A 20,281-nucleotide genomic window follows, 5' to 3' on the forward strand; every position below is an offset into this window, starting at 1 on the left:
AAAGACGTGATTTCGCATTGGCAAGAATTAAATAATGTCGTCCCTACAACAAAGAAAGACGTACTCGACCAAATCGTTTGGAATAATCGATTCATAAAAATTAACAAAGCCTCCGCGTATTTTCGAAGCTGGCATCAGTCGGTATCTATAAACTATATCTGGTCTTCGAATTCTCGACCAAAGTAACACTAAATTTCTGTCATTCAACGGGTTCTTACGAAAATACAATGTAAAATGCAATTTTTTACAGTATCAAGGCCTTCTTTCAGCAACATCGAGTGTCTGGAAAAAATATCTAAAACAGGAAGAACAAGCCGCCACAGCTAATTTACTTGCCGTTGATAAACTTACGTCCAAACAATTTACAGATCTTTAATGATCGTCAGAATTTTTCTCCTCCAACGTCTGAGAAAAGACTTATAGAATGTGGATTTGATATCCACGAAGGTCAGAAAATATATTCTTTACCCTTTCTCGTGACCAAAGAAATCAAACTTTCAAAGTTCCAGTACAAGATTATTCACAATTTTCTTTACACCAATTGCATTTTGTACAAAATGAAAAAGGTTGAAAACTCTCATTGACCCTTCTGTACAAACGTCGACCAAACAGTCAGTCATTTATTCGTATTGTGTCCCAATGCTAGTTCTTTCTGGTCGGAGTTTATTGAATGGTATCAGTCTATTTCTAAAAAGACCTTTTAAGGTCTTTTAAATCGTTTACGGCGTACTTAATAATTGGTCTTCTTTTTCAACCCTTAAACCACCTTATTCTCATCGGTAAGTACTTTCTTTATTGCAAAGCATTAAATAGCGTTAAATTTCAGTTCGCGGATAAATCTGGTAAATGACAAAATAGAAGTTGAACATTATATAGCTCTTGCGTCAAACAACAAAGCTTTTTAAAGAAGTGGTTTGGTTTCTTAAAGTAATGAATGCAGTACCTAATGCCATTTAATTTGCCACGTTTAAATTAGTTATTACAGTTTTTTCCCAATTTTGTGCGTCGTTCTGTAACCTGTTGCAAGTGATTCGTGTAAGTAAGAAATATAACGTATTATAAGTAAGTAATGTAACATAATGTATTGTAAGTGAGATAATGTAATGTATGGTAAGTGATGAACGTACGTAATATAGCATATTGTAAGCAACTCAGTAATTTTATGCAACGTTTTGCAAGTAGAAATAATGAAATAATAAAATACTATAAAAAAGGCAGTCGTCTCAACTGCCTATCTACGAAATGCTCTTTATAAAGGAGCTTAAACCAACTTTGCACAGTCAGTTTTATTATTTTAACACTAACATTTTAGCGCTTGTATTTACATATTTTATCGTTTGACATTCTCACGTCCTAATATGTACTTATATATGTATATTTCATTCGCTTTTTCTACAACTTGAAAATGATCTCAGGGAGATCGAAACGTCGTTTTTTATCGCTAGTTTTTATTCTGAAATGCGTTAAAAACTACTCGTAGAATAACCTAACCTGATTTTGATACATATTTTACAACAACATTAAAGTGTTAAGTACAAGGAACTAATAATACAAGGACTTTAAACGCCTGTTCTCGCTTGCCCTCAGAACAACACGCAGAAGTCGGTTGTTTGCTTTTCGTGATGTTTTGGGTAAAATCGAGGTTTTTCAGCCGAGCCTCAAAAACCACTCGAGGAATAACCCAACCTGATTTTAATACTTGTTTTACAACAGCATGAAAGTGTTCCAAAGGCGACGTTTCAAGGAATTTGGAGTTATGGCACATGTCGAAAAAGATCTCTGAATTTTATTCGTAAATTAGGAATTCGACCTAGTAACTGAAAGGTTTTTTTTAAAAATATTATGTGTTTATTCTTAAATGACGCTCAAGTCAAGATCTAACCCGTTTTGGATCGTCTTTCAAGAAAAAATGTCGATAAGTTTTTAACACAAATTAAGTTTAGATTACTAATGCGATTGCCCATTTTGGCTACCGTCGAGGCGAAAATCGGTGTCCTCGATTTTCTCGAATTTAAAGCGCTTTGAGCTCAAAAAAACTATATCACGTTTCACATCTACCTAAAGACTATTTGTGCACGAAAAGAGAGAAAAATCGATTTTTTTTTTTTTTTTTACTCCAGCCGCCAAATTTAAATTTTGCTTGTTTTTTTGTGACATTTGCTCTTAAATTGTGCCGAGTGTCTCTGATCAGCAAATAAATTGATTTCGAACTTACTTTGGCTTACAAGAAAAAGCATCGATAAGATTTGGTTCTCCTTAACACGCGAACGCAAATTAAGTTTAGATTACTAATTTTAAGCATTTGCGATCGGCCATTTTGGCGACCGACGAGGCGAAAATCATTTTCCTCGATTTTCTCGAATTTAAAGCGCTTCGAGCTAAAAAAAAAAAAAAACTACGTCACGTTTCATATCTACCTAAGGGCTACTTGTGGACGAAAAGAGAGAAAAATCGATTTGCGACTTCTGTCGTCCTATGTTTGCTAATCGAGAAAAATTCACCCTTAATTATTTTTTAAACGAGAAGAAAAAGTTGAAAAGATGGGGTTGTCAACATTTGGAAATTTGTAAAAATTGAGTTAAAAACCAAGACGTGTTCCTTACGTCCCACTAGGAATTATTTTAAGGTCGGGATCTTTTCGGGTCCACTTTGGAGACTTTTTCGGCGCCGGGATCACGCCGGCCAACGGAATGATCATTTCATTTCCACAGCCGGCCAACTATCGATTTGTACTTTAGGAGAACGAAGGAATCATATAATTTTACCCAACTAGTACTTGATCCCCGTGGAGAAACAACTTCGCGCACGGATTAGGGTTAGTTTACCCTGGGTGGGGGCCTCTTTGTTTAGTTCTTACCCAGCACGGCTTAGGCTGCATGCGGTTCAGATATGAAACCGATTCGGTTGCAACACCCTTTAGTTTAACATACCAAGAAATCAGGCGCCTTGACCTAACTTGATATTTAAGGCCAATTCTCTTCATTGAGGCTTAAATTAAGAGTTGAATTATGTTCTACTACTATTCTTCTTCCAATATCGTAACTCTCCATTAGGCCATTATATTAACATACCCACGATCCTCCACTTTTTTCTGACCAATGGCTCACGCTTGAAACATAAGCTTTGCAAACTGGCTATCACGGTTAACATATCTTCATCCAGTTCAAATGATAAATACTTAAGTGTTTTAATTGGCCGTCAACGCAAAGCAACCGTTTCTTTGCAATATTAATGCTCATTTATTGAAAACAAAAACCTATCTCCCCTCCTCCCGTTTCTGGAGGTTTAAGCCACCTGGTCGACGGAAAATTGATTGCTTTTCTCTATACTTCAAATTCAACTATGAAGATAAGATAAGTCTTCTGGCTGTGAAACACCTTGGTTGTGACCAAGGAAATACCCTGAGGTTTCCGGCCATGAAATTGAGATTTGTGAGTCAAAAGAAGATGTCATATCAGTATAGTCCAGAAATTTATTTACTGCTTGTCATTTTTAATTATTAGACACATTTGAGCATAAAAGACATCACAAGCTTCGCCTATGATTGGGTGTGGATAGTATAGTTTTAGTTAACGTTCGCTGGATAAATTTAATTACCTTTTTTATGTCTACTGGACCTCGTTATCGGTTAGGTCTGTTTGCCTAATTCATAGCTTCTGCAGCTGCGCGCTTAGGATATTGTTCATGCTTGTGCGTTAATTAGAAACGTGTTTTTTTTTTTAATATTTTTGGGCACCGATTTTTGGTCAGTATTTTCAAAACAACTGTTATTTTTTCAGCTTTGGTCAATAGCTGCAGGCTGTAAGAAGTTTTATATACGACAGCCGAGGGAGGCAGCGAGCCCTTTAAACTTAAACCTGACGGTCAAGAGCAGGAAACAAAAATGCATCAGCGCTCGGCGTATTACCAGTTTACATTACAGAAAAATAACCACTTTGCACCAGCCAATATCGTTTAAAATAAGATAAACTGAATAATTCTGTGTTATGCACTAACTTCTACGAAATTGCAGTTGACAATAGAACGAAATGTTACACTGAAACACGATCCTTCTCTTACAAATAAACCTATCCGAACTCAGCCTTCTCAGAATACTTCTCAGAATACTCATGCATAGAGCGAGATTCATTTCTTAGACTGTAAACAACAAATGATTACGAACAACCCTATTGAACCAAGCGGAATACGTTATAGACAGCAAACAGTTTTTCATGAAAATCCTAAAATGACATGAAAGCTTTTCTTTTCACATTACTAAACTGCTTTAAAACAAACTAAACTGGATCTGAATAGCGCGTTTTTGTTTATAACTAAATTTTTAGCCAAAATAAAAACAAGAGAGAAAATGACACCTTAAGTCATCCTTTGTGTATGATTTGTTTAAAAAAGCGCTGACTTTAATGTCTTTAATGCTGTTCAGATCGATTTAGGACAGTTACAATAATTCTGAAAGATTCTTACCCGCTCCTTTTCCTCATCCATAATAGGACAATCTGTAATATAAATATCGAGACAACAAACGTCGTCTCCTATTCCTGAAATTCGTTTCAACTATGGAGGCTAACTCCGTGGGAAATCGCTTGTTTGTGTTTGCGACATAGTGATAAGATACATCCTGATCACGGCTCGAGATTGACCGTATAATATTGAAAAAGAAGTCTTTTTCGCTATATCGACAAAGAAGGTGCCGGATTTCATTCCCGTTCCGTCGATTACAGAAGTGCGATATGAAAGAGTTGTTCACTGCTCCATCGGCAGATAATCGGCAGATAACACCTTTATAACTAAACAATGAAATTTCTTACTTATCCTCTAATCGGTATTTCCAGCTTGACAAAATCAACTCTTTGCCTTTCCTGGAAGATTGCTTCTAGATATTGCAGGTTTAATTGTAGTTTGCTGAATACAAGGCCATGTTTAACTGACGGTTACTCCTGTTACACTGTATGATTACCCGTGTTGCCGGATTATCGTCTCCGAGTGTGACACGCTACGTTAAGAGTACTCATTAACAGAGGCAGTGGTAAGGACGCCTATTAGCGCTGCAAAATGCAGCTGCCGCCAAGAAAATCTCAAAGATTCCTTCAAATTTTCATCACGTATTAAAAAAGGCATTATTTTCAATTTTATTACTATTCGTTGTCTCAGTTGCTCAATCCGAATCGGAAAGGTATAGTACAAAAAAAAAAAATTGTGATAGGAACGACTATCATTTATCCAACTTTCGTAGCCTGCGGCGATTGCAATATTGCTAGTTTACATTACAGAAAATAACCACTTTGCACCAACCAATAGAAATTACAGTTTGTTAATGGGATAAAAAGGTTCCGGAGAGGAGGAAAGACGGAACGGAACAAAACATCCTCCTCCTTTTTAACTAGGTATATTCAAAACGCAATCTTCTCTGAATAGTTCGACTGATACACTGTAAGCAATCTCATGTAAAGGGCCAGATTCGTGTTGATGGAAATATACACAACCAATAATTAAGTGGACACAGTGTTTTGATCTGTGAATATTCTATCAGTGACGTAAATAATTAAAAGCAACAGAAGTTCCATAAATAAAGCAAGGTAAAAACAGTGGTGGAAGACATGTCTTAACGACAGGTCAGGTACTTTCTTAGCAACTACTAATCAGCAGAAACAAATAATCCTTCAAAACTTAAAATAGTGAAAAATCCGAACTACCTGGAGGCTAACAGCTGGTTACTGGAACAGCTTGAGGTTTTTATATAGGCCTACATATAAATCGGCCGTAAAAACAAAACGAAATTTATGCTATGTCGCACCCGCAATTCTCGCGTCTCAGTTGTGTCGTTGAGCCCACGACTTTTCAGTAAATGAGTGATTGTCCAGATTAAAATAACAGTAAACAACACGAAAGGAGGATACAATAAAATGAATTTAAAGAAAATCTAAATAAAATATTTACAATATGATATTATTCATATATTCACTTGCATGAAACGACTCTTGTTTAACTACGTACATACACTCATTTCAGTCGTTTCCCTCTCTTCTCGCGACAGAGAAAACATTCGAAAAAGAAAGAATCCTGAGTAGTAGAGAACAGGCAGTTTTAGGCCAGCGTATATATGCAAGGGCGTAAGCAGCGCACATGTAGTCACAATCTCCCAGGGAGTGATGCATTTTCCTTTCCGGAAAATAAAGTCATCGGGTGGAAAACCATATGCACCGTAACCGTGTACGAGCGTCGATTCAGGAGACAATGATACAGATCACCGTCTCTTGGTCGATTATATTATTTTTTACCAAGGGGTAACGTAACTCCCCTTTTAACAAGATGGCATCCTTGGGTGAGAGGAGCTAAGGAAATATAACACGATGCAAAAGTATATTCTTAAACGACGACCTCACGCAACGGGATTCCTACTTAAGTAGAAGAGATGGAAAGGAGAGATAGACTAGAAGAGATAAAAACAATCAGTTAAGTTATACTTTGGTTGTTGTCATCGGTAGACATTGATTATTTGACTTAAACATATCCGATCTGTTATATTTTGAGTTAAGTTATATTAGCAGGGTAATTTTATATTCGAAACCGCTCTGTTTCAAGCAATCGGAGCCATGAAATCGATATCGAAATTTTATATCAGATCATGATCAGTCATAAGCCTTCGAGTAAAGGCGCGCGTTTTTAACTCTCCATAGTCTGTAGCATGCGAAACCGCGTTTTTAAAGCCATTCGGACCCACGAAATCAATATCGACATTTCATGTCGAATCTTGCTTAGTCATAAGTTCGCCCTGTGTATCTGAAACTGCGTTTTAGAACCAATTCAGAGCCATGAAGTTGATATCGGACATTTCATGTCGGATCTTCCTCCGTCATAAACGTTTGAGAAAGATTTCAAGTTTTCACCTCTACACAGCCTGAAGTATAAAAAAAATTTTAAAGCAATTGGGAGCCATTACTGCGCTTTTCAATAACCTGCGGACTCTAAAATTCAAAGCTCAACCGACAAATGCGTTTTCCGCTACCGTCAATCAAATGTTCGGCGGCTCCTCCCAGCTTCCGACTACTGCCGAACACTGTTTCGTTGTCTGAACTGTGCTCAACTATTTGATTACCTCGCGCTCGGCAGTAGTCGGAAGCTGGAAGGAGCCGCCGAACATTTGATTGACGGTAGCGAAAAATGCGTTTGTCGGTTGAGCTTTGAATTTTAGAGTCCGCATGTTACTGAAAGGCGCAGTAAGTCGATATCGACATTTCATGTCGGATCTTCTTTAGTCATAAAGTTTCCCGCCAAATATTGGGTCTTCAATTCTCCACAACCTGTAGTATCGGAAACTTCCTTTCTGAAGCATTTGGGAGCCATAAAAACGATATCGACATTCCATGTCGGATCTCGCTTAATCAAAAGCTTTCCAGCCAAACCGTGTGTTTTCAGCCCTCCACAGCCTGAAGTATCCGACACCTCGTTTTAGAAGCAATTCGTACACGTGTGTTTTCCTTCCCCCAAAACAGAACATTTCTGGCGACGAGGATGCTAGACATGGCCAGCTTAGGGAATATTGAAGAGTTTAACCCTAAGAATACGAACATGGAACGCCTAGAGCAGTGAGCAGTATTTCGTGGCAAATGAAGTCGAAGCCGATTCTTCTACGTCGCATCGATGTCGATCTATCTTGATTTCAGTCATTGGCCGGAAAACGTACGACTCTCTGGCTGATCTGTGCTCGCCAGCATCCTCTTTTTCGAAAACTTACGCTGAGTTGACAGCCATTTTAAAGAAGCAGCTCGCCCCGAAGAGATTAGTTATCTCTTAACGAAACCGTTGTCACACCTTCGTACAAGCGGAAAACGCCAGTGTTTCCGACTTTTCCGCTCAACTTCAGCGCCTCGCTTCCACTTGCAACTTCGGCACCCGTTTGAACGAGGCCTTACGAGATCGCTTTGTGTTTGTTTTCGAAGCAGAGCCACTCAGAAAAGCTGCTTACCGAAGATGTAATTTTGAGAAAGCACTCCAGATTGTTCAAGGTCAAGAAACTGCAGAGACTAATGTTGCTCAGCTTAACCGCCTAACGATGTGCTCAAGGTGCACATCACACCAGGAGGTCGTCAAAAGCCTCCTCACAAAGGGAAGAATAAGCACCCACCTAAAATACCGCCTTTTTCAGGCAATCAATGGAAATCCACCTGTTTAAGTTGTGGTAAGCAGGGACACCCACGTTCCCACTGTAAGTACAGAAATAATGTTTGTACGTATTGATCTATAAGTTTTTGTACCTTACCTGTAAAAGAAAAAAAAAAACAATATAAAATACAAAACAAAGTAACGAAATTTTACTTGTCATACATGTGAAGGAGTGAGCCACATTGCTGAGGCCTGTATGAGTAAGTCCAGCAGAGTGTACGAGTGAACGAGATGGTGTTATTTGAAAAGTTGAATTCATCGAGTGGGCTACGCAAGAGGTAAGAGGTGGACAGAAATACACACAGCTGGACCTCAAGAACGCATGTCAACAGCTTAACCTTGATGAGGAGAGTCAGAAGTTTGTCACCATAAACCCACACCGTGCATGGCCTCCATCTTTGAGAGAGGCGCAGCATTGTGTATTATCACTATTTGATGACTAATTATCACTTGTGATATATCATGAAAAATCTGCTTTGTTTCTTGTAAGCGATGTTGATAATATCATGATGTATCACTGGTTTTATAAGGGAATGATTTTTTTTGATATTTTGCATTAGGTTATCATATAAGCATATGTTATCATGATATTATCAGAATTTTAATTAGTCAGAATGTCTTCTTCTCCTTGTAATATAGTGATAAATCATGATATTATCAGAATATACATTGTATAAATAGGTAGGAATGTTTTCGTCCCCCTTTGATAGAGTGATAAATCATGATATTATCAGAATATCTAATCAAATACGAATGTCTCCTTTTCCCTGCGATAAAGTGATATATCATGATACAATACAATGCTGTCCCTTGAAAACGAATAAAAGCTAACCGCAAGCAAACAGCAGTGAAACTAACCGATTTTGATATTACCATAATACATCAAACAATTACTGTCAGTGTTCTTCTTTGTTACGTGATATAATGACTTGACTAAGATTTGAGAACAAGAGTGATACATGATATGATTGCTTGCTATTCTGAAGTGTACTTTTCCGTGCTATTCTCATGATGATTTTTCAGCAATTATCATGATAATCTCCGATGATAATGATATTTTGATATTTGATATGCACAATGTGATAAAAATGATTTCTCAATATTATCATTCTATTATCACCAAATATCAATAAAGTATCGAAATATCAATAACCAAACTAATGATGTTTTATCAATATATTTTGATAAACCGCAATCCTGCACCTTAGTGCTACCTTGATACACTGTTGTAAGGTAGATAGTTATAAGGAAGAATGTTGACTGTCATTGGTATGCTCATACCGACCGCGCGGTTCCCGGGCCCGAATGACGTCACAAGCTCAATGTTGCATAAATGGCTGATTATTTTGTTGTGGTTGATTTTTAAATTAGTTTTAAATTAGTTTTTGTGATAAAAATGTAACGCTATAAGCGAACGAAATAGTCCGTGCGCAAAAGAACTTTCCCACTTCAGCCTGTCTGTTGCGAGGGAGAGGCCCATGGGAGAGGTCAGGAAAATGGCCAGAAATCCTCACCCGTAGAGGTGCTTGAAAAACACAGGGCTAGGGTTAGACTGTTAATTAGGGTAAGGACTTGTGTGGTGTGGGTAACTCGCCACAGAAAGGCTGCAGGGGAAAATTTTTTTGCGCACGGACTATTCCCATGGGAAAGGTCAGAAAAATGGTCCAAAATCCTCATCCGCAGAGGTGCTCGTGAAACTCAGGGTTAAGCTGTTGGTTAGGGTAATCACTCGCAAGGGGGGTGGGTGGGTAACTCGCCACAGACATGATGGAGGGAAAAATTCTTTTCTGCACGGACTATTTGCATAGAAAATGTCAAGAACATGGCGAGAAATCCTGACCCGCAGAGGATACTTGAGAAACCCAGGGTTAGGACGGGGTGTGGGAAACCCGCCACAGACAGGCGCCGGAGGAAAATTCTACCCGCATGGACTATTGCAAAGGTAAAGGTCAGGAAGATGGCCAGAAATCCTCTCCCGCACAGGTGCTTGAGAAACGCAGGGTTAGGGTTAGGCTATTGTTTAGGGTTAGGACTTAGGGGTGGGTAACTGACTACAGTCAGGTTAGATTGGAAGAACTTTTTGCATACGGACTATTCCCATGGGAAAGGTCAGGGAAACGGCCAGAAATCCTTAACCGCAGAGATGCTTGAGAAACGCAGGGTTAGGGTTAGGACAGTTTTTTCGGGGGAGTGGGGGGGGATTGAACGCAGTTACAAATTTTACAAATTTTACCGGACTTCTCGTTGCAGTTTCAAATTTAACAAATTTTGCGATTTTTCGTTAAACTCTACAAGATTTACAAAAATTCGCTGTTTCAACGATTTTTCGGCACATTGTTGCGAAATTTACAACTTTATGCTAATCCATCAGCAAGCACCGGCTTGTGGATTTTACAAACTTTACAAAATTTGCGATTTTTCGCTAACTTCACGATTTTTTGTCAACTCATTGCGAAATTTGCGATTTTTTACACTGCTTTGTAATGCTTATTCCACTTACTAGTGCCAGCAACCAGATTATAACTTTTGCGATTTTTCGTTAACTTTTACAAGATTTACAAAAATTCGTTGCCTCAACGATTTTTCGGCACATTGTTGTAAAATTTACAACTTGATGCTAATACATCAGCAAGCACCGGCTTGCGGATTTTACAAAATTTATACAATTTGCGATTTACTAGTAGCGGCGCTCAGATTTTACAAGTTAGCGATTTCTCGCAATTAACATAACACAAACAAACCGCCAAAGATGACAAGCATGTTTCTATTCTCTCTGGGACGATAAGAAGATAAGCCATGACCGCATCCATGTAACACAAAAAAGATAACAAACAGTACCGCATCCATGTAACACAAAAAAAGATAACAAACTGTTTTTCCCGCTTTTTTCACCGAGAATCGTAAAACGGGTCATGAGAAACTTAACGCAATCATATGAATTAACATAACACCAGCAAAACATAACATGACATAAGCGTTTCTAGTTCACTGAAAATCTATTCTACGTTCTAAAAGCGTGTTCGTATCACAAAACGATCTAAAACGCACACAGCGATGTTTAAGGGGTGTCTGGAAAACCCGAATAGCGAATAGCGAATAGTTGCGAATAGCGAACAGCAAATAGTCCCGAATAGCGAATAGCGAATAGTACGAATGGTGCGAATAGTGGCGAACAGTCTCGAATAGTGGCAAATAGTGGCAAACAGTAACAAATAGGATACCCAGAAGCACCTCAGGATGGGATTTTTCCGCTAGAAGGCACAGACGCTTATTAGGACAAAATGTGTTTCTAAACGTAATTTCTTCTGTTTTAACCGCTGCAAAAGCGTAAATACGTCTTTATTAGGTTATCCTTGTGTTTTCTGTTTTCTTAATGTCGGCGATGGACAGCCTCCTAGCCTGAGTCCGGAGAAAAAAAGGTAATAAATTCGCTGAAATTCTGTTGCTTATTTGGATAATTAATTAACGCTGGATATTAGATCTAAAGCGGTGACTATTGACGACTATTCGTCACTATTCGCCACTTTTCTCGACTGTTCGCCACTATTCGCACTATTCGAGACTATCTGCACTATTCGGGACTATTCGCTATTCGCTATTTGCTATTTGAGGGCAACATGGGAGAGGGGGGGAGGTTCTAAACACCGCAACACCGCAAAAAAAAATTAACGAACACCGCATCATTGCAAGAAAAGTCAACGAAACATCGTCACCGCAACACGTATTTTTAGCGCCATGATTCGTTCATCTACACTTAAAATAATACTTTTATACCTCAACAATTTTCCACAAAATAAACACATCACTACGCTTTTCATTGCGCATATGTCGATACTGCTAATGCCTGAAGCCCTATTTTGACTGAAAGTATTGCTTTCCGGAACTAGCTGCGTTTGCGTTCGATATCGATATTCGTTTGAAAAAATAGAAGGTCAAGAAAGTCGCAGGACCTTGGAGCGGGTATAGACCGGTATCAGAATGACCTATGGACGAAGCCGAAGAGAAAAAGGAAAAAATAGCAAACGTGTGTAATTTACAAAGTTTTCTTAGCTTAGAAAGCCTTGTTTCTTCCCTGCCGACTCGACATCTGAAAATATTTTGTGGCCGGTGGTTTTCGCCACCTTTTCCTTTTTTCATAGAAAAAAGCTGCGCAGTCAATAATACATTATATTCGGCCTTGGTGTTTCCAGAATTTCCAGGATTGTTTGTGTCCTCGCTCCTCCACGTGTCTGCTGAGCACTGAGCTCCGGGTGGCAGAGGTAGAGTTACTTGTCAGCCGAAGCATATTGAAGATTGACTAGAAAGTGATGGTCTGTAGTTTGTTACAAATTATTAACCTCAATGGTACGTGTTTGCCATAAATTAGCATGGATTAACGAAGTTTACATGCTAAATTTAGGTCAAATTTAGGTTTGAGAAAGGTAAATCAGAAACCCCCAGCACCGCAAACAATTTCATTTCACCGAACACCGCAGCGTAAAAAAACACAAACATCGCACACCGTAGGGTTTGAGATCACCGCAACACCGCAAGTTGAGATTTTATTCACCGCATCAAAAAAACATCAACACCGCAACACCGCAAATCCCCATGTCCCTCTCCTATTCGGGTTTTCCAGACACCCATCAGGTTTCGTGCTCCCTCTGTCGATAACACGAACGATGTTTTGAAACGGTTTTACTCACATAACGAGAAATGCTAAACGTACGCTAACATAAGAGGCGTAACATTCACGGCTATCTTGAAAACAATTTGGGCCATCGCCTTAGCCCCAAAAAACTCTGTAGAAACTCTACTATCTTATGTACAATGAGAAGCCTTTTCAAGCGGTTTGAAACCGCCGTAAATCGGACCGAGAAACATTTCGATATTTCACGCAGCACTAAAACCCCCAGATCATTCTTTTTTCAGGCTCTAACTCTTACCCCTCAAAAAATAGCTTAGAAGAGCCCTGAAGGACAGCTGTACTGAGGAATATTCAAAATGGCAGACAAATTTAGTCATAAACAGTAAACGTGGGGTGAAAGAAACAGTCCGCGTACGGTGATTGTTTGATGCGAGCTATTATAAACGTGATATAATTTGCTGGAAATTCAAGTGTTTCTAAAGGCAAATAACACAAGATGTTTAACTCGAAAGGAGCCAAAGGTTATGTACACTGACAACATCAAATGTGTTCTCTAAGCTCCACATCCGTATGGATGATTTAGACCATTTAGAATTTTCACTTTTAACTACCTCCATGGATATCTTGTAGAAAATCCCATATAATCCCTTATAATTCGATTCCATATTGTGTTGCTTCTGTGGTTCGAAGAGAGAGCTTGGGCTCCCTGTGGACAGAACTGTTATTTGCTGCGGTTCGAAGAATAACGGAAAATCGTTGTTTTCACGGTTCGCAGGTTTTTTGACAGTTTCCATGGCGACGCAAGTACTATAAGGGCGGGATTCTACTGATTTGAGCCATTTTATGCTGACGTCGCTGCCAACTTGCTTTCGTTTCGAGATTTTCACAGATCAAGTTTTTTCGTTGGCCAAGCACACTCAAGTTTCAAGGTCCAATTAGTCTTTGGATTCTGTATCAGGACGCAACGTTTTCCATTTCTAATTCTATTTCAAAAGCTGTATTTCCTTTCTAATTATTCCATTCTACAGATATTTGGAACGAAATCTTTTATAATTAAACACTAACAAAACCAGGTAGCAATGCCTGAAAATGTCTACAATAATAGTATAGTAAACAAATCTTAAATCAAGTACAATCGGTAAAATAACCACACCAGGAGCAAACAACACACGTCTGGAATAAGGTAAGCCATTTTTATTGAGAATTTTCACTTTTAACTACCTCCATGGATATCTTGTAGAAAATCCCATATAATCCCTTATAATTCGATTCCATATTGTGTTGCTTGTGTGGTTCATAGAGAGAGCTTGGGGAGCCTGTGTTCTGTCACGAAGAGCGAGCAATGTCACGTTTCTCGTTCCCAGTTTCCACTGTCTACGCATGGAACGCCAGGGACCATGACCCCCCTTTTGGCGACCAAAACGCTTGCATTTTAAGACTCGGGCTTTCCTACGGAAGCCCGAGCAATAATGTGAAATACTCATTAAATTATTTTTCAACTAGTATCGCATCTGAGTGGGTCTGTAAATCCTGCTACAAAACTCTATATTTTGTCCTAAATCCACCAATCTCCTATATTTTTTCCTTCTGAGCTCCTATATTCCCTACACATTTTTTTGGAAAATGGCTGGGATGTTTGGCGTCCTTGTAAGTGGGATAAATCCCTAGAAGGAATCCTCAGGGGCTGGTGCTATTGTAAGTTATGCGAGAGCCCCTCAAAGGCATCATTGGAAATGTCGCGTACTGGAGGAGCTAGCGTTCCTGATCCTTCTCAGAATCTTACAAAGGAGTTTCTGTTTATGTAACTACTTCACGAACTAGTACGGGTACGGCGTTATCTAACACTGGGACTCTGGATTGAGTCTCATCTTTTGAACGCTAAGTTTAATCAGAAGTTCGGTGTGTACAAATGCGAATTCGCTGGGAGTTCGAAAGAGGGAGTGCCTCTCAGTCGCAGTTAAACAGTTGAGAATGGAATCCAAGGCTTCAATTCATTAAACTTTAAAGTCCAAAAGGAGTTTAAAAACTATCTGTAATATGGGGTGGATGGAGTGGACAGTACCCCCAAAAGCAGTGGAGAATTCAGCGCTGGAAAGAGTGAAAACTCTTTTAATGATCACTCCGCATTATAAGAATATTTCAAGGGCCCTAACCCTTGCACACAATCGTGCCAAACTCATGGAGAAAGCTGCTGAAAAAAGTTGTCTTTATTATTTGGAAGTGAACTAAGTACAGCGAATTGACTATGATGACAACTTTTCTGGCTCTTAGTCTCAATGCAAAGATTTGTACAACTACGTGAGAGTTCAGAGTAGAGAATTTCCATTTCTGACAATTTATCTTTGATATATCTGTAATAGCTATGTCATTACAGCAATAAAATCACGGAATGATGCTTCCCTAATCTACTAAAATAATACACGATCAGCCTACTTACAGGTTAAAAACTCACGAAAATTGCATATTTCCCTGAGCCGAACGAGGAATCACTAAATGGCAAAGAAATGGAAGGAAGGAGAAAGGGCATCAAATGCACCTGGTTCGAGAAAGGTTGTCCTACAGAAGCCAAAAGGAGCACGCGAAGATCCCGAAAGGTGTTAGGTGTTGTGGTAGTTGATTGATTGAAATTCATGGTGTTTCAACGTGAAGAAAACATCATGAAGTTCAGCGGTAAGAACCTTTCGTAATTGTCGCGTACGCTATTACGCCTTTGCTGGACAACCTACGAAGCAGCTGTATATGCCCACCATTCCCAATTGTCTTGTCCAGACCACATGTAGTTCGCTTACGCGTTCTGTGCATTATTGTTTTTCTTATGATACAATTCTGCCTCCAGCACTGCTCTTTCTAATTCCTTCTTCTTTTCATCAAATGGATGACCATTGCCACCCATCACAATGATGGGCTGAGTGCGATACGGTTGAATCTTCTCCACATTAAGCAAATGAAAAATGATACGGTCAACTTCTTTGGGCAGTCTATGACTCCACCGGGAGGACAGGAATTCTGGAATGTTTTTCTTGTTGCCACTGCATGTAAAGAAGGCAGGGATGAATCTGTGTACATCAGGATTCTGAGCGATCTGTCCTCGTACAAGATTCAACTGGCATTTGATATTCAAGGCTAGAATGTAACGATATCAAAAACAATCATTTAAGGTAGCTGGTGACAATTTTCAGCGCTTTACAGCAGATACTTTGACAGGTCAATACTACCACACTCTATCAAGTAATATTCCACCACTGGTATCACATAAATGCCCAATCATTGGTGAACAAGTTGTGATCATCTTAGTGGCATAATAGTTTACCATAGCAATGGTACAGCCTGTTAAAAGCACCCTTAGTTCTAGCTTCCAGCTCAGTCAAACCCATATTTTATTATCGAATTGTGATAAGCATGTCAAGATGTAACTTTTTTGAAAAGTTTTAAAAAATTATGTAGGTAGGCTTCAGAGCCGCATTAAATTTTTGAAAGTTTAAAATGATCCTGAATCTTACTGTTATTATTCGATTGTACCATGGAATCGCTAGTTTCCAAACCAAAGAATATAACTTTGCATCGCTTTTTGTTGCTGGAAGGATTTACCCTTACCCTACTGTTGTGTCATTCGTTTCTCTGTTAAGCTACCTATCGAAATGAATTTGGAAATACTTACGATCATCTCCTTCTTCCACCGCGTTCTGACATCTAAGAGACATTTTGTTTGAAGCAAGAACTATAACACAGTGTGAATGCTTCACTTGGTCCTCATACCAACGGGGTACATTGGGTGCAATATCAAGGGTACTCCACATGTCTATGCTAGCCTCGATCAATTCCGTCGAATTAAGGACTTCACCGAAACAATGCACCACGAAGCTACACTTGTCGCAACATCTGGTATGCATGATAAAAACCCGCGTCTTGTCTGAAAAATAACAGAAACAGATTGTAAATTAATCTGCTGATTGATTGACTAAGAGACTGAATGACTGTTTGAGCGATAAATTGTGTTATTTATTTATTTTATCCCCATTGGACTTAGATCCAGGTTCCGCTGGTAACTCCTCGAACTTCATTATGTTACATATCTAAAATTATAGTAACAGCTTTTGTATATGAAGCTGCTAATGTAACTCTACACTCTTATACCTGCCATACAGAGTAGATATATACTCTCGAAATATATAACTTGTAAGTTAATACCAGATAAAAAAGTACTGTATCAACATGCAACTTACCAGACGCAAGTAAAGGATGATCGGAAGGAGGCCTTGGTGAAGGAGGATCAGGAAGATCAATAACCACTACAAAAGAGTAAAATAAGAAAGGCCCAACATTTTCAGCACGTTCAGTTCAACAGTGGTAAACCATATTCGTATTCTTGGTATTGGACTGAAACTAGCCTGTGTTTGAGGCTAATGCATGCGGGGAATGTCATTAAAACGAGATTTGATAAGACTCGCCACATTAGCCTCAGTTGCATGCTAGTTCCAGTCCAATACCGAGAATACGAATACGGCTTATTGAGCCTGTGTGTTTTTCTTTTGTGTTTTTTTTTTTCTTTGTTTTGTTTTGTTCTTTTTTGGGTTGAAGATTTTCTTTAGTACCGCGAACAAACCTACTTGCCTACTATTGTTAACAATAGAACACCGTGGACTTAGTAAACTGTTTGTAAATACTATAAACTAAGAACATTACCTTGCCGGAAGAAAATCCTGTACATCACAAGAAGGCCAAAAATGAGAAATCCAAGAACAGCACCAAAAGCAGCCATCATAATTTTCTTAGAATTATCTGAAGAAGGAAGTGAGTCGGCAGCATTCAAACAACACAGCCGTGTGTTTTGTCTGGTATTTTTGCTTACAATACTGCACATGGGTTCTACCAAATATTGTTGCTGATTACAGAACAATGAACTACACGTGTAAGTGAATTAAAGATCAATAGATCTTTTTCGCTTGGGCAGTTTGGTTTCCCATTACAGACCACGCGATATTCTCTAGAGAATTGTTCTTTTATCCAGCTAAAAATTATTTATTATTATGCACACGGCTATTTGAAAATTTGACAGCAAGAATTCTCAAGAGTATCATCACATGGTATGAAATGGGGCAACAAACCGCCCAGTCGAAAAAGGTCTATTAGGATCTACAAAAGAAAACCTTTTCCTGTAGTTAATTCCATTTCATATCACAGGCCCTCTTAATAGCCAACAAGCATTGTTTTTTAAGAACAAAGGTCATGTAAACAGAGAATGTCCCCCGTCTATATGCCATACAAGTCATGCGTATTTATGTGAAATAAGTGTGCAACAGTTAACGCTGCCACTGGATAATTATCCAATGCACTGGATAGCGATTTATCTAGTAGATATCGTTGCCCATTTCGTCAACTCGCTTCCACAGGATAATGATTTATCCCGTGGACAGCGCTATTAAGCCTTTTACTATCGCCGTTCAGGTTTAAGTCCCCAGGACTCACATTCAGTGTAGACAACTCAAGGAAACTTGAAGGCAACTTCATTTGATATTGACCTTAGCGCAGTGCCCATAAATGACTAGCAGGTGCCCGTAAATTCCAAAGCTATCATGTACATATGCACTTTTATCTAGAAATGTGGTTAGCCTCAACTCAATAGTGTTCCCGCACTGGTGTTCCCCCAGGCCTGTTTGCGATAACCTATTATTAGTGGTAATGATGACACCATGTAATTTAAGAATTGTATTTTTTCCCTCTTTTTACGCACTTTTTACAGAACTTTTGTCTGAGTGCCACTGATTTAATCTATTTAGTCTGATTCTTTCACAAACTCCATCCCAGTTTGGAGCAATGATATAGACTACCATACGATTTTGTTTCAGAAATCCTCATCAGGTCTGTTATTGGTATTTGATGTCTTCGCATTTCGATTGGTGACGCCACTTATCTAAATTGACGGCTGATCTTAATTGAGAGCTTCGAAAACATGGATAAGTTTATTTATTTCTAAGCCTAATCAAGGCTGCCTCGAAATTTGAAGGAAACCAAACACTTATTCATCACTTTTACAATCTCCTGGTTATTCCTTTCCATTTTCCTTTTTTTTTCCGAATCCAACATAGCAACGCGCGGTGAACTGTAGTTTGTGTGCATACACTGTATCTGTAAAAATACACTTTGCCGTGCTAGCCACCTGCATCTTTAGGTTGCGTTCGAGCATAGCTTGATTATAACTACCTCGTAAATATTTGAATTCAACGATTTATTGTGTCATGTGACTGGACGGAATTTTTACTTTCAGAATTTAGACTAACACCTGGGGTTTGGGTCGAGAGACAAGGGGACTGTGTACTAACTCTTCAGGGTAAAACTATATGAACACTTAAAACATTAAAATTAACTATCGTTTTGCATTGATATACACGTATTACAAGCACAAGAGAGCCACTTAGGCCCCACAGACAACAGTTTCATTGGGGCTAGATAAAGAATGTCTAACAGATGGAGATAAAAGTGAGGACTAAAACAAACCTGGAGGCTTTGGAGTCGGCAATATCGGTGGTGGAATTAACACTGTCACCCTAAACGTTTTGGTCTCCGTTTTGTTAGTTTTTCCCCTGAGCTGAAAAAAAGTGGTGCGATTAGGATTCTGACTTTTTACAACTGTGTTAAATTTACCCTTGCAAATATTAAATATAAAACTCTAGCAAATCGAGAGTTAAACACGAAAAAAACTCATTTCATACCTCTAAGTAGCCGAGGTTAATTGGTAATATTTTTGTGTAGCTCACTACGAATGTATTGCATTGTTATTATTACTATTATTATTATTATTATTATTATTATTATTATTATTATATATCATATTTAACAATTAGATTTTGAGCTCGAGAAAGAAATAGAAATAGAAATCGAAAGCGAATAATCTAATCATTTTAGTATAAATATACTAGTCCTTCAAAACTTTATCTAAATCCTCTTCACAGATACTTCGAGAACGCAAAGAAGCCGCCGTCATTTTGTTAACAACTTCACGCTACTAGGCTACTATCTTCAACAGAATAGGTAGGTGGCATTGGTGATAGAACGCTAGTAGATTTATACTCATAATGAATATGTAATATGTCCTAATAAAAATGAGCGATTTGATTTTTATAAAAAGCACAACAGTTTCTCGCGTCTTTCATTATACAAGATGACTTCAGTATATATGCTGTGTACACTTAGGTCACTTAGAAGTGAAGGTACCATCACCCCCTAAAGTTAAGCTTGCTTGATACTTACCTTTATAGAGTAGTTAAATTTGGTGCATTCGTCCTTCTCTAAAGGAATTAAGTATTCATATTTATCCTGCAATTGTAATTCATCAACACGCACAAAATTACTAACATACAAGGTGCAAGGCGTCTGAGCTGGCGCTTGACTGCAGCTGTTTTAATGACCTTTAAAGGCCAGTAAGACATTGCAATGAGGTGTTTTACCTCCTAAAATGAATTGCATCACTTGCATGTGGACAAAGATGCTTCAAGG

General features: G+C 38.6%; 2 protein-coding genes across 2 annotated transcripts in view; both read right to left on the reverse strand.

Moving 5' to 3' along the window:
• LOC145497881 (uncharacterized) overlaps window positions 1-4,951 on the reverse strand; it is a 104,627-nt gene extending 99,676 nt beyond the window's left edge. Inside the window, exon 1 of the mRNA XM_081477742.1 lies at window positions 4,806-4,951. The gene's annotated coding sequence lies outside the window, so the exon portion shown is untranslated. The remainder of the gene's footprint in view (window positions 1-4,805) is intronic.
• Window positions 4,952-13,942: 8,991 nt separating this feature from the next.
• Window positions 13,943-20,281, reverse strand: part of LOC145496628 (uncharacterized) — a 22,196-nt gene continuing 15,857 nt past the window's right edge. Inside the window, exons 9-14 of the mRNA XM_081476335.1 lie at window positions 20,036-20,101; window positions 19,283-19,373; window positions 17,471-17,566; window positions 17,011-17,076; window positions 16,446-16,697; window positions 13,943-15,910 (exon numbers count right to left, since the gene is read on the reverse strand). Coding sequence (XP_081332461.1) covers window positions 15,573-15,910; window positions 16,446-16,697; window positions 17,011-17,076; window positions 17,471-17,566; window positions 19,283-19,373; window positions 20,036-20,101 — 909 coding nt within the window. The 3' untranslated portion in view covers window positions 13,943-15,572. The remainder of the gene's footprint in view (window positions 15,911-16,445; window positions 16,698-17,010; window positions 17,077-17,470; window positions 17,567-19,282; window positions 19,374-20,035; window positions 20,102-20,281) is intronic.

Source organism: Orbicella franksi, chromosome 9 (genome assembly GCF_964199315.1).
Source record: "Orbicella franksi chromosome 9, jaOrbFran1.1, whole genome shotgun sequence".
In the NCBI taxonomy this organism is placed as follows: Eukaryota; Metazoa; Cnidaria; class Anthozoa; order Scleractinia; family Merulinidae; genus Orbicella; species Orbicella franksi.